The 14,512-nt window shown below is 41.4% G+C and overlaps 1 protein-coding gene across 2 annotated transcripts in view; it reads right to left on the bottom strand.

Moving 5' to 3' along the window:
- Window positions 1–13,662, bottom strand: part of PPP2R5E (protein phosphatase 2 regulatory subunit B'epsilon) — a 73,896-nt gene extending 60,234 nt beyond the window's left edge. Inside the window, exons 1-2 of one of the 2 annotated variants that reach the window (XM_036383618.2) lie at window positions 13,140–13,662; window positions 10,373–10,536 (exon numbers count right to left, since the gene is read on the bottom strand). In XM_036383618.2, coding sequence (XP_036239511.1) covers window positions 10,373–10,529 — 157 coding nt within the window. In that variant the 5' untranslated portion in view covers window positions 10,530–10,536; window positions 13,140–13,662. The remainder of the gene's footprint in view (window positions 1–10,372; window positions 10,537–13,139) is intronic. The other variant, XM_036383620.1, reaches the window with a different exon arrangement.
- Between the last annotated feature and the right edge of the window lie 850 nt (window positions 13,663–14,512).

The following is a 14,512-nucleotide window of genomic DNA, read 5'->3' as shown; positions in this document are numbered from 1 at the left end:
CTATTTTCTTCTCTCTCTCTGCCTCATCTTTTTATTCTTTTTAAAGATTCATCTTTTTTACAGATGAATCAAAATTTCAACCAGTTTCACAGGACCAGTGAAGAAGGAGGTTTTGTATCCTAGTAAACAGAAGAGGAAGGGGGAAAAAAAGCAAGAAATACTCACAAGAGTGCATGGGGGAGAAAGGAAAAGGAAAATTATTGCATGAATAACAGATATGAAAGGCTGTCTTGCAGCAAGGCCTGATTACTGCAAGAGAGGCAAGATGGAGCTGGCATGTTCTTCCCAGGGTGGATCTCCATCCTGACAGGTCTTGTCTTGCCCCCAGAAGTGCACACAAACAACCTCTGTAACACATGGATGGAGCTGAAGGTGAGCAGACTATTTTTCTGTCTAAGTACAGCTAATTTTATTCTACTGAGTTTGTCAATAACCTCTGCAATCCCCTCCACCTGGAGTGCTCCTTTTAACACGTGTGAGTTTTATCACCCTCTTGTGGAAAAACGTTATCGTATCCATCAGAGGGTGCAGGAAGAAAACCCAAGTGGGAGTAAGGAAGGCAGTGATAAGGAACAAGCACAGAAGAAAACAGGAGAAGCATGGGCTGGGTGGAATAAAGGGAAAGTGAAGGAGAACCACGATGACACACTACCACCTCAACTTCTTCAAAAAGCTATCCCAAAAGTGTTATTTGAAAACATCAAGAGAGCAAGCTGCCAAATTTACTCTCCCTTGGTAACACTGACAATATTCAACCAATAAGTTTTGTCCTTGACAGCGATTCAAGTACTTTCTCAGCTGTAATCACCACCTTTTGTATTTCTGTTTACACATAGATGGGAAAACATATTCTCTATAAACAGCTTTGAACAGTTAATCTTATGTGAAATCAGAAAACACTAAATAGACTTTCTAATTTATACAGAGACTGCATATAACATCTATGTCCTGCTGTTGGAATGTGAAAGTGGAGAGCACATGAGCAAAACTTGCCAAGAAAACTAATGAAGTTTATGTGTTCACAGTACATCCTACTGGGTAACATAAAGGAAAAATAAGAATATTTAATTCCTCAAAAATCTGAAATCATCCTTCCCTCAGTTTCTGACCATCCATAGTATCAATTTGTAATAGGAGAAATTTAACTTGCAGTAGATTTCCTTTGCAGCATAATCCATATGACAAAAGCATTGAAAGCAACAAATTTGCTACCACCTATGCTGTAAAATCTGAAAATCCAAGTTCAGTACAAGCACATGGAAAAAAAAAAGCCAAGGAAGTCATAATAACATTAAACTCATGACACTGCAAAGAAGCACAGAAATCTCAAACAACAAAAGCACAACTCACACTAGATAGCTGTATCATGAGCATTATAAAAAAATACATCACACACAATGCATCCCTAAAACTTCCTAAAAACCTTCCAGGAATCCCATAGAAAACTACAGACCACATCCAACTACAGTTACTACAACTCTTAATGACACTAAACCTTTTTTCTGATAGTCCTCAGAGAGTTAGAAATTCACAAACAATTCTAATGACAGATCTCCTTAACCTTATGATAAAAGAATACCCAAAGAAATGCTTCCCCCAATACCCAAACTGCATTTTTGCCCAGCCAGCCTTCACAGTGAAAAATATAAAACAGATAACCATGCAACTTATATCTACTTCATTTTTTAAATCAAAATCTGACAGCAAAGAACTCCAGACAACACACATTTCAACTTAACTTTATTCTTCATGATGGTATCTGATTTTTCAGAATAAAAAATTGTTGTAACTGAGTAATTTATCATGTCTCCTTCTGGGGGTCAAGTTCTAAAACTGATACTTTTAACCAGCAGGGGCACAAAGGTGTCAGCATTCACTCACCACCCTGAGATAAAACTGATGGGTTACTTCAACTTCTGCAAAATACCATCAAGTAAGGACAGCTGAATCTGTGACTCGTGTTTGGCAGGAGATGCACCTTTTCCAATTCATAAAAATCTTCAGAAATAGCCTAATTATGCACAAACTTCTGTAATCAGAGCAGCAGGCTGCTGTCTGCACTCTCCACATCTCCTGTAACTCGGTGAGCTCTGAAGTCCAACACTGAGGTATCAGAACAAGCTCTTCAGCTCGGGGAACACGAGAAACTGCTGTTCCAGAAGAGCTGGCACCATGTCCAAGCCTGTAAAACAGACTTTACAGCAATCTGATATTCTAATTTTTCTTTTGGGAAGCTACCCAGAAATGAGCCATTTCACTTTTTTTTCTTTCAGCCCATGTAACCAGGTACAGCAATTCTGCTCTATTGTCTTCCTCCTCTGCCCCAGACTCTGGCAGATGCTACAGGAAGGACCTTGCACTTCACACACAAGACAAACACCACTGTCTAAGAATCTGTCATAAATACTGGAATGGAAGAAGAGTGGAAAAATCAACAAAGAGAATAAATACAAAATAATAATCATTTTTTATGAAATATATTAAAAATGCTGAAAATAAAATATTTAAAATAAATATTTAAATAAATATTTATTTAATATTTATAAAATAAAATAAAATTTTAAATATTTCGTTTTCAAGCAAAAAAAAAAACTTGTTAATGTCAGACATACTGTGACTTAAATTCAAAAGTAAAATGATACTGACATGTATAATTTTCAAAATGTATGTACTCTTAGATTTGTTTAATATAACAATTAGAAAAAAACTACTGGTGAAAAACCTTCCATTACTGTGGATCATTATTACTCCTAATCAAAGTGATTCCTCTTCGGTCTGACTACAAGACTTCGTTGAAAACAGACAACATTTTCAATCAAGTGCAACAACTAAGGGCAGAAAAGTATTTTACACTGATTCTTTGGACAGCTGCCTTATCTTTTGGAACGCTTGATAAAGATCCTCAGACTGTAGCTGCACTGTTTTTTACTTTAAACAGAAAACCACAGATACAGAAACCATCAACCCTACATAAACATCCACCAGCATTTCAGATTTGCTGAATTAACTGTTTGAGAGGACAAGGATCAAGCACATCACTAAATTCAGGAGGAGGTGGAATGTTTTTAACAATCTGCTTTACACTGTGGCCCTCAGACATTTCCCTCAGCAGATGAGAGGCCACACTTGGCTCCAGAACTTCTCAAGTTTTGCCACGAGAAAAAAACCTTCCTGTTGCTGCACCTGTAACCAGAATGACATTACCAGGGAGGTTTCAAAGGAAGATTTTAGTATTTTTCTAACAGATTTGCCTTAACCTCTTATGCAGCAAAGTGAGCCCATCTGCTGATACTTGTGAGTTATACAGTTATCAAGAGTACAGTAATCCATAAATACCCATCCTACCAAAACTCCCTGAACTCCCCTCCTCTGTTACTAAGGATTTTTGCTTGATTGAGTCAAAGAAACAGTAATAACCTGAATGAAAAAACTGTAGGTGAAAGGAAGTTACCCTGAACCTAAAAATAGTTGTGTGTCCTCCTCCCACTCCCCAGAAAGCATTAATGAAAGTGCTCTTTTCTCAGGGAGGCAGTAGCTTACAATGGATGAATGTGAAAGGACTGCTGCCTTACTATAAAGCTCTACCAATGAACAGAAGCACTATCCCATCTGAAAAACAGAAAATTAAATAAACTCAACATATAAACTTTGTATAAGACATTAAATATGTCTACAGCTTATTTATATACACTTCTATATTATACACATGTAATATACACAAACACAGATTTTATAAATACACACATAATTCCAGAGATATGGAAAATGTGTTCTTTCACAACAGTAAAGCTCCATAACATAATCAATTATAAAGGCAGCACTATACTTCAACAAGCATGTGCACTATATAGAAATAATAGCCTGGCTGAACCAGAACTTGTATTTGTTGAAGGTACTTCAGGAAAGGAATATAAAGGAGGTACTTATTACAGAAACAGGAGGTTTTATTACAGACCCACAGAGTTACGCTTGGGCACAGAAAAGAAAATGGCAATATTATTAGAGAGATAAGTATTACTGGGAAATGTTATAAAGACAGATTGTACAAGCACAGACTAAAACCAAAAGTTTTTCATGTTGATGGCCTGGCTGGATGGAGCTTTGAGCAGCCTGGTCTGTGGAAGGTGTCCCTGTCCATGGCAGGGGGCTGGAACAAGAAGATCTTTAAGGTCCCTTCCAACCCAAACTGCTCTGTGACTCTGTGATTCTATGATAAAGTCTAAACACCCTGCAGAAAATTATCAAGATTTTAGAGTCAATCTTGTGAAGAGTACAGAAACACATTTTACATAATTACAACTTACTTCACTTTAAAAATTATTAAAAAGAAAAAAGAAAAGGAAAAGGTGGGAATCATCATCACTAAACACTTCCAGAAGCCAGGCTGAGAAATTTTGGAAGTAAAACAATTACACTGGAGGCTTCAAAAGCAAAGCAAAGCAAACCAAACCAACCACCTTCCCCTAAAAAACAAAAAAAAACCCACCACCACTCTGGCCATAGGAAAACTGCCAGTCCTGGAGAGACTCAGCAATTAATACAGAGAAGTGACTGGAAACATTGGGGATAAGCTGACAGAACTCCTCACCAACTACATTTTCAACCATATGCTGTTAAGATAAGAGGGTATTTCTTTTACTTAACCTGCCCATTATCTACAAATGTTGTCCTCCAAAAATACATTCCCAATGTGGGAGATAGTAACAAGCAACCAGAAAAAAAAACAAACAAACACAAAAAAAATCTAAAAACCAGAATGGAATTAGTGTATTGAAACAACCTTTAAAAATACTGGGAAAAATTTCTACAATCAAGAGATGTAAACAGATTATAAAGAAGGTTAAGTGCATATTCAAAAACCAACTGACAAGAGCACAAAGAAAGTGAAGACATTTATTACTTATGACTAGAACATCATACATATTCATAAAAAAAATACTAAATGGGTTAAGTCCTTCTTCCTTTTGAGACTGTGGCCCTGTTCCCAAATCTTACACAGAGATGGCCTATTATGTCCAGATTTATATCAACCAGAATGGGCAGAAAATTCCTAGAAGCAGTTCCAGGATTCATCCCTGATTATGTACATGCAGCTCAAACCAAGTTCCAGTGTTTCTTCCATGCAATAAATTAGGAGTCCTAAGATCTATTTCTAATTCTGTAAATAAGGCTGAATTTTATTTTGGGAAATCATAACCACTATGACCCTAAATTCCTGTTTATATATGAGAAGAGAGCATTTAGCTCAGTGATTTTATTAACAGTTTACTGATATTTGTATATCTGATATCTGTAAAACATTCCAAATGTCTCAACTGAAGAGCAGCACAGACAAGATAAGCAGGCAGCTCCCATGGAAGCCAACAGAAAACAAACTCTGTCTTTCTTCTTCTACAACTCAAATCATAACTATTTCTCATATTACAAGTTTTAGGTGGCATCCATAGGTCTGCAAAGGCCTGGATACTTTTTGTATGATAAAGGAATATTTTAAAAATTAAAAGTAACTGTGTTTGAACAAGAAGGTGCACATCTTGCAGTTCTCAGTTGAGAGTCTTTTCAAATTGTTAGAATTTTTTACTTTTTAGGAACCTCAGCATTTGACCAATAGATAAGATTCACAAGAAAAGCTTATAATAAAATCTCAGCTATAGGGAAATAATTTAATGATCAAAAGCAAATAGCAAGTGGAAAGAGATTTTTCCCTTTTTGACTATGCAATGCTCTTTTGTTGCCACCACACCAATTCTTTAATGCCATGGAAACTATCTGATAAATGTATTAGAAGCTCAATAAATTTCATAATATTGAGGTAGCAAAGCAATTGTTACTGTTGACAGAGAACTTCTGCTCTGAGTGCTTATTTTAAGGAGGAAAAACCATCTAAAAATAAAAATCATACTTTGAAACGTTTTCAACAAAAATATACAATAGTTGCAGAGAACATTAAAGTAACCTTCACTAATTATATTAAATCATTGGAAAATGTGGAAGGATGACAGGAAAAAAACACACCCTGAATTACAAAAATGGGATACAAATGATTTAACAATTAGCAGTCTGGCTTTTGGATGGTTTGCTTTGCCTAACTTCTGTGTTTGTAATGAGGACAAGAGGGGTGGCAACGATGCTGTGAGCTGCATGCAAGTTTTCTGTGCAATTTCTCAGGATGCTAAATGTGCATTTTTAAGACACATGATGTTTTTAATCATCTCTGTGTATGTTTTCATCCTCTGAACACTCCCCTACTTCTACAGACACCAGGCAGGAACACAAATGAGCTCCCCCTCCCCCTTTTGCAGGTAATACTGAAATTGCTCTGTTTTCACATGTCCAGCACTTACAATATACTCTTTTTCCAGCCAAATGCTTTCTAACATTGCACTCCTGCTGTTCCACCTCTAGAGACTTCTAAGTAAAAAGAGCAGCTATACAAAATGAAAGCAAAATAGTCCTCCAATAAATAATACACCTATCCAGTGCAGCTACAATTATATTTTCCTCTACAGAGCCAGCTCGATTTGAGGCATGCCACAAACCTGGTTAGCAAACCTGGGAGGGAATCTCAGGCACAGAGATGGAATCACTCAATCCCAAAAAAGGGCCCTTCACCAGGACTGCTCTGTCACAAACCAGTTACACCTAAGGCACCTGTCAGCCTGGGTAATACCAGCAGCCTCTTCAAAGTACAGCCAAAATCCATCATGCACTGCGAGATACACCAGGGAAAAGCATGCAACCTTCAAAATGTGCATGTGAGAAACATACAGAGGAGCACAGAGGCAAAATGCAACTGTGCCACAACTCCCATGTGCACCTCCCATCCCATTCCTCTACACTTGAAACGAAGGAGAAAACGCTGGGCTTAAAGTGTTATACTGGACAATAGTCAGATTTTTAAAGATAACTTCAAATTAGATTTAGTCACAATGCAATAAATAAAAATATAATGAAATCTTCTAAAATTTTAAGTCTTTAGGCAAACAGCAGTTTCTTGACTTGGGGCTTTTGAAAGCCTGAATTCAGCCCAGCAGAGCCTCAGAAGGAACACCTTGTATTCCAAATACATTAAATGTTTGTTTATAAACTGATACCATACACATGTTTTTTTTTTTAAAATACGAGAGCAACAACTTCTTTTCTCTATACTTTTTTTTCCTGAAATGAGCAACACTGAAAATTCCAGTTGTTCTTATTCCATTTCCTAAATGGCAGCTTATCCTTCAGACTTGTACAGAGCATCAAAACATAGCATCTCTCTTATTTTTCTTTCCCAAAATATTTTTATTACCAAAAGAACAACAACAAGGCTGGCGTATCTATCTGTTTTTGCAATACAGGCGTGTATGCTCACAGAAGGCAACAGACTGCATTAAAACACTACCAAAACAAGCCATTTCACTATATGTGACTCTGCCCCTAGGGAAAGGAAGGAGAGCAGATAAGATGTGACAGATGTGTAGTCACGTCACTTAATACACTACTGGAAGGTGCTCAGATCATTATGGTGACAGGCAGAGTATAAAAACTTGCAAGGAATGGACCAAGCAGTTACCCAGTTTTCTGCATACATGATTCTTGTAATCACAGAAGATACTGAAGGCCATAAAGTGCTGCTTGAGATAAAGCAGCCTGACAATGTCAATAAGCAATATATCCACAAAAAAAAAAAAAAATTAAAACCAAAAAAAATAGAAGGGAGCATAGCATGTATGTTTGTGTAAGCAAGACCCCTCCATGTTGCATATGAAATACATCTGATGAATATGAATTTGAGGGCTGTCCTCTAAAAAGTTCCCATACTGAAAATTTCTGATGATATTTAATTAAACCTGAAATCTACCCAAACCAGGAAGCTTATCAATTGCACATCTCCAAACTAAGCTCAGTTTTCTGAGACTTTAAAAAGCTACTTTGCTGGTATCTCTTCTCTATTTGGGTTTAAAAGACAAAATTTTCCAGGATAAAACTGGAAATCATATGCTTACTGGACAGAAGGAATAGGACTGATCACTTGTTGGAAGGTGAATATAACCATAAGAGTTAAAAATAATCAGGACATTGATTAAATTGGTCAAGAAAAGGATGGAAAACACAGGAGAAAATAACTTCCTCACTTCTTGCAGACTTAACAACCCTGAATGTTACAAATATTAATGTAGGTCAAGAATATTTCCGAACAGCAGCATGATTTTTAGCTGCCAGTGTCCCTTCTGCAGGGACCAATAGCTCTGCTGTTTAGAGAGATTGTTAGGCCCAAATCCCACAAATTAATCTGCACAGGTAGATCCCTGTGCCTCTGGGAATCTGCATTAAGGCAAAGAGGGAAAACCAACTCCCAGGATCACATTCTTAATTTGAAGCTGGACCACTGTAACTCACTATGACACTAATCATAAATGTCTCACCAACACTCTCTGCTCCCCAGCTGTTTGTTTTATCTTATTATAGTTTTATATCTCAATCCTCAGGACTGGCTGCAGTAGTCACATTAAGCACCTGGACACGCCTGTGTTTCTGCAAGGCGAGGCTCTCACTGTTTTACTTATGCTTGTGCCCATGCCTGGTTTACTCCCTGAATGGGACTACAGAATAGAGTGAAATAATCACAACATCAGTTTCTTCATTTATACAAATACAAATCTCAATGTTTTCCACTAATCCCATCATTTAAGCCAAAGGATAAACTCCAGTCACCTTCCGAAATGCAGCAACTGGCATGAAATAACCTGCATATCAAAAATTACCTAAAAAAGTGCAAAACTGAGCTTTAAAATTATTTGAAAGAAGTATTTGCTTCTTTATCATATTGGCACCAAACAACAAAAGAGTTCAACAACAAAGAGAAAAAAAATTTTAGAATCACAGAATAACCTGAGTTGAAAGGAACCCACAGGATCATTGAAGTCCAACTCCTGGCCCTGCACAGGATCACCCAAAGAATCACAAATAATATTCACTGCAGACTACAAAGTCAAATCCAGTGGCACCAACCAACCCTAAACTGAGAAATACTGGATGAAAGTCACCACCAGGCACAGTGCAGGGGGGCTGGGTGCACATTTCATTTGACTCAGGATACTCCATTTGTGCATTCTTACAGGGAGCCACCGAAAGAAGCCCACAATATTGCAATTAGAGGTCCACTGGAACTAAGCCTGTTCCTGTAAAGGAATCCTACTTTTAATTAAATTTGAAGACACACATTAAGGTGAGAAATTTTTGGGGGGGGTTTGTAGGGTTTTTTTTTTTGCAACTACTGTATCCTTATGAAGTGGGGTTGAGAACCAACCAAAGTACAGTTCCACATTTGTTATGTATTTCAATACCCTGATTAACAAATTTGTCAAACAAGGCAGATGAGAGAATGTGGGGAATATACTTGCCCAGAAAGGAAGAAAAGGGACAGACACAGTATTAAACCTATTAAACTTGTTATTTTCCAGAATTATCAGCACCAGCCGTGCCTATTTTTGCTACTTAGAGCAGAAATGAAGAATAGCAATGAAAAAAACACACAGAAGTAAATAACCCATTTGAGAAGTCAGTGTTGAAGACTTCTGAAAGGTGATTTCCCCTTTCTCACCAGACAGACATTCTGAGAGGTGCTTTTGACCCCTGGATTTGTACTGAAATTCAGTGACAACTAGAATTCAGGAGAAGCAGTCAAGGTATCACAGAGATATTGACATCCTTTTAAGAGCAGTATGCTGGATAATATTTTTCCTTCTCAAATCAGAGGTTAAATCTGCCAGCAGAAACTCAACCAGCATTGGGATATGCAAGATCTCAAAACAGTAGGGCCTTGCCTAAGACCAGATTGGCAGCATCTTTCCCCTTGGGAGGCTGCAGCTCATGGGACCTTTCCATTTCAAAATCCAGCAGAAGGCAGGACCTGGGAGCTATCCATGCACAAATGGTATGAGAGGGGATCCCACCTCCTCTCTTGCTGTAGGGGCTGCAGTTGGCACCACTATCACAGGGTGCAGATCCACACACCAAGGAAAGATACTGAAAACCAGTTTCCTTCAGCTCACAAGCCCATTCACCCTTACCAAAATTACTGCTGATTTATGTCAGGATTCACCAACCACAACACTCTTGCACAAAGCCTGAGAGCCTTGAAAATTCAAGTCGTGGTAGGGGTTAACATCAGCATTTAAAACTTCCAAAAGTATTGCAAACAATTACCACACCCTCAAGTCACAGATAAAATATTTTGTAGCACTTAAATACATATATATGTGGCATGAAACATTTCTCAATGCCTGCAAAATTTCCCTGCAATTTCTGACCATAGAATACTTGGATTTTAGAAGTTGGTTGTAGAGCAAAAATTGTTTAATTTATTAAAAACTGTGTTTGATCTTACCTTTTAGCAGAGGCAGGGGAGTTAACTCGATAGGCTTGCCCTGAGACCTGAACTGGGAGGAGCTTTGTGACCTCTTCTGTCTGGCTTTTCTGACGGACTTCCGAGAAAATCCGTCTACTTTATCCACTGATGGAGGAGTAGTTGGTGCTGAGGACATATCCCTACTGAAGGAAAGCATGTGTTAAAAATGTGTTCCAAATGAGTGAAACAGGTAAAGATTAATCTAAACTTTCCAGATATCTTCTTCCTGCACTGCTCTCCTGTTGACAACTCACATAGATAAACTGCTGAGAGATCTAACCCATCTTAGGGATGGAATAAACTTAATGGAACTTAATTATTAGTGTAGTAATTCCTCTTGCTTACTTTTTTACCTGTGTCTCCCATTTGCCAAAAATTTCAGACCTAATGCTGACATCACTGCCTTCAGAACTTCACACACCTGCAGACCTGACTGTAGCTTTAAATTATGCACTCCTTGGGATGAAGTCATTCCAACTTACTCTGCTAAAGAATGGGTACACAAAAAGGCACAGATGGTTTTTTGGCATTAAGGTTACCCATATGCACAGGACAAAAAACACAGGATAGAACAAAAACTCCATTTATTTGCCACACCTCCATACAAGATTTTATAGAAATTTAGGAAAGTATAGTAAAAGGTACTGCTATGTTTCACAATTTCACTAACACTGACAAATTGTGCATATTACTTCTTTATTCTTCACTTCAGAAACACTCAGTTATTTGCCTGCAAGTGCCTTTACATGTAGTTATTCCATGTCCTGGCATTTCTGGATGACTGGCAGTGTGGTAGCAATAACTGCTCTAAGGGCATGAGACAGACAAGGTTTGCAGGGAGAGGCAGAGAGCCAAAAAAGGCTTCTGCAAGCAAAAGTTTGTTTGTTTCCCAACTTCAGCTGGCCTAAGCAATAGGCATTTGCTTCTTCCTACAAAACCTGCCTTGGTGGTACTCCTGCAGCTGATTCTGTACCTCTAGCAAACACTGAATTAATGCATCCAGCTATTTTATTTACCAGTCTGGTCCTGTCTGTTAAAAAGGCCCATCAGAGCTTGATGAAATACATGAGTAATACTCAAGGGAGAGGAGACAGGAGGAATCCAGGCCTACACGTTACAAGCAGCAGCTCGGTGCACAGTTAACTCCAGCAGCCTCATCTGCATTCATTAATTAACACGACCATTAACGAGGGCAGCTCTGTCGATTTCGGCCAGGACAGGCACCCGTGCAAAGTTAAGCATCGGCGTAAGCACTTGCAGGATCAGGGTCTTAGAGCATGTCCTTGGAAAGCATTACTCATCCTCAATGTCTGTTGACTTCAATTACCAAAGTGACTCCTCGTGTGCTACAAGAAGTTGATTCCACAACATACAGAACGCTTTCGAGTACTTATTATTTTTATTGAAATTATCTGGTCACTCGTGTGCTTGGTAGATTACTAAATCCACTGAAACAGGCATTATTTGGGTTTGTGTTTTGTAAGAAAAGCTTTCGAAAGCAAGGTTTGTGGCAAGAGTGTAAACAAGCTCCAAAAGATAAGAACTATTTAATGCAAAATTACATATAGGTGCATTGAATCTATCAAAAATGGAGTATAAACTCCATAGCTTCTTCAAGGAAGCATGTGCAGCACCCAGAAGCTGAACCGTGCAGCCAGCATTAGAATAATGAAAAAAACCTTATTCCATCTTTCTGATTTCTCCTGAGGTATTCTTTCACTACCAGCTTAGGCTTTCTAAATATAATATACTATCAGCAACATGAACCCGTACCTTAAACTGGTCTTGTTTATCACCCAGGCAAAAAAAAAAAAAAAAAAAAAAGCCACCATCACCAGGGCATTCAGGCCCCAGCCAAGATTAATAAATAAAAAAGTCAGATAAACTGGACTAGAATGGCCTGTACTTTAGTAACCCACTTCTAAGATTTCAACAGTCCGCCAAAAAACACACAAAGTTACCTGTTACATAAACCAAATTCTGAATATATCAGCAAAAATATATTCCCTAAACCTGAATCGGTTTGGCCCCATCTCTTCTCATCAGAAAGCTTCCCCTCCTCATCACGTGCATCATTAAAGTGTAACCATCCCTGCAGAAATGTTTGCACGCTCTCTCCAAATTAAATTACAAAAATTAATAAAAATAGTAATAATGGACAGCGACTAAAGTAGATCACTTAAACTGGAGGATCATTGTGTCAGCAAAGAGCTTTACTGACACTTCTCTGCTGTAAATTTAGTAACAGTTTCCTAACCTGCTTTATAAATTATTAAAATCTAATTCTAATTCAACAAGACTACATCCAGCCTAACAACCTTACAGTAAACACTGATCTTTTTTTTCGCCTCTCCAAATGAACATTCGCTGCCCTGCATACACTATCACAGGGAAATACTCTGTTTCCACCAACAGTGGGGGGGAGGGGGGGAATAAAGCCCGAGATTATTTATTGTGTGCGAGGGGGAAAAGCTGCAAACCCGGCCACCGCTCCCCGCTTCCTCCGCTCCATTCCCCGAGTATTTTGGTAAATACGAAGCCACGCTCATCAGATCCGCCGGTCCCGGGGGTGGGGGGGTGGGGGGGGAAGTGAAAATACCGACGGCTATCGGCGGGGAAGGGAGCAGAGGCGCAATTATCCGCTCTCGGCTGTCATTTCCAGACGGGATCTCCGCAGCTGGAACATGTCCTCCCGCAGCCCCCCGCGCCTCCTCCTCCCGCACCGCCGGGCCGGCGATGGAGTTACCTTGACGCTCCCGGTAGAGAAGCCGGAGACGGAGGGAGGCGGCGGCGGCCTTGGCGGAGCGCGGCCGATGCCTGGCGGCGGCGGCGGCCCGAGTGCGGTTCTCGCCGGGCTCGGTCGCTGCCGCGGCGGCGCAGGAGCCCTGTAGGCCTCGGCCTCGGCGGCGGCGGCAGCGCGGCCTCCCCGGCGCAGGGCGGCGTCGGCGGCGGGTTCAGGCGCGGGCGGCTCCGCTCAGTCCCGTGCACTCCCCGCTGCCTGCGGTGCTGCTGCCTCTTCACATTCCCGGAGAAGGGCCCTGCGAGGCGGGAGGGAGCCGAGCCGAGCCGAGGGGGAGCGGCGGGCGCGGGGGGGGGCAGTGCCGGGCAGGGCGGGGAGCGCTGCTGTTCCGCCGGCGGCTGGCGCGGGGGAGAGCGAGCGGAGGGTCCCGGTGGGCGTCGGGGTCTCGCTCCTATTGTGGCTCTCAGCGGGCTCCGGCCATTGCACTCGCTCGCACGCACTCGCTCTCGCTCACAACCGAGCGCGCTGCTGCCACCGCCCCCCGCCCGCGGACCGCCCCCGACCGCCCACCGGAGCCGCCGCCGGGACGCGCCGCCTCAGTGGCGCCCGGAGCCGCCTTGGCCGCCGGGACCGCCGGGAAAGGGCCGCCCCCTCCCCCGGCAGCGCGGCCCCGCCGTCCCTCGCCTCTCTCGCCCGCGCGTCGCTCCCATCCCTCTGCCGGGCGAGCGGCGGGGCCCGTCGGCTGAGCAGTAAAACCCGGCGCTGCTGAGGGGAAACCGCGCTCAGGCTGAGGTAAAGCCCCGTCGGAGCCTCTCGGGGGGCGCAGAGCCGCTGCCCGGGGCGGACTGCGGGCGAGGGGACCGCGCTGGGTGCAGCCGGAGGGACCGAGCCGGCGGTTCCCTGCTTTGGGAAGCAGCCGCTGCGCCCCTCACTCTTCACTGCTGCGGCTCTGCACCCTTGGGTTTCTCAGCCCAGTGTGTGATCGCTGTCTGCATCGTTTTTTTTGGTTTGGTTTTTTTGTTTTTTGCCCCCAAGTATATTTATATATACTTGGAACTAGGGACCAGCACAATGACTGCTTGTAGATAGCATAGTTAAATATCATAAATTTGGGTTAAATTTATCTACCCGATGGCTTGGTGTTTGATGGTTTTGGTTTGTTTGTTTTTGCCGTGGGTTTTCCCAAAATACAGCTGATGGCTACAGGGTAACGAAGCTGGGCAAGGATCTGGAGCACACAAGTCCTGTGAGGAGCAGCTGAGGGAGCTGGGGATGTTTAGTCTGAGGAAGAGGAGGCTCAGGGGTGATTTTAGTGCTCTGCAACTCCCTGAAAGGAGGGTGTAGCCAGGGTTCAGTCTCTTCTTTCTCAGACAAGTGAC

This window comes from Molothrus ater, chromosome 6 (genome assembly GCF_012460135.2).
Source record: "Molothrus ater isolate BHLD 08-10-18 breed brown headed cowbird chromosome 6, BPBGC_Mater_1.1, whole genome shotgun sequence".
NCBI lineage: Eukaryota > Metazoa > Chordata > Aves > Passeriformes > Icteridae > Molothrus > Molothrus ater.
The sequence above is the reverse complement of the archived record's forward strand: the minus strand, read 5'-3'. Positions and strand labels throughout refer to the sequence as shown.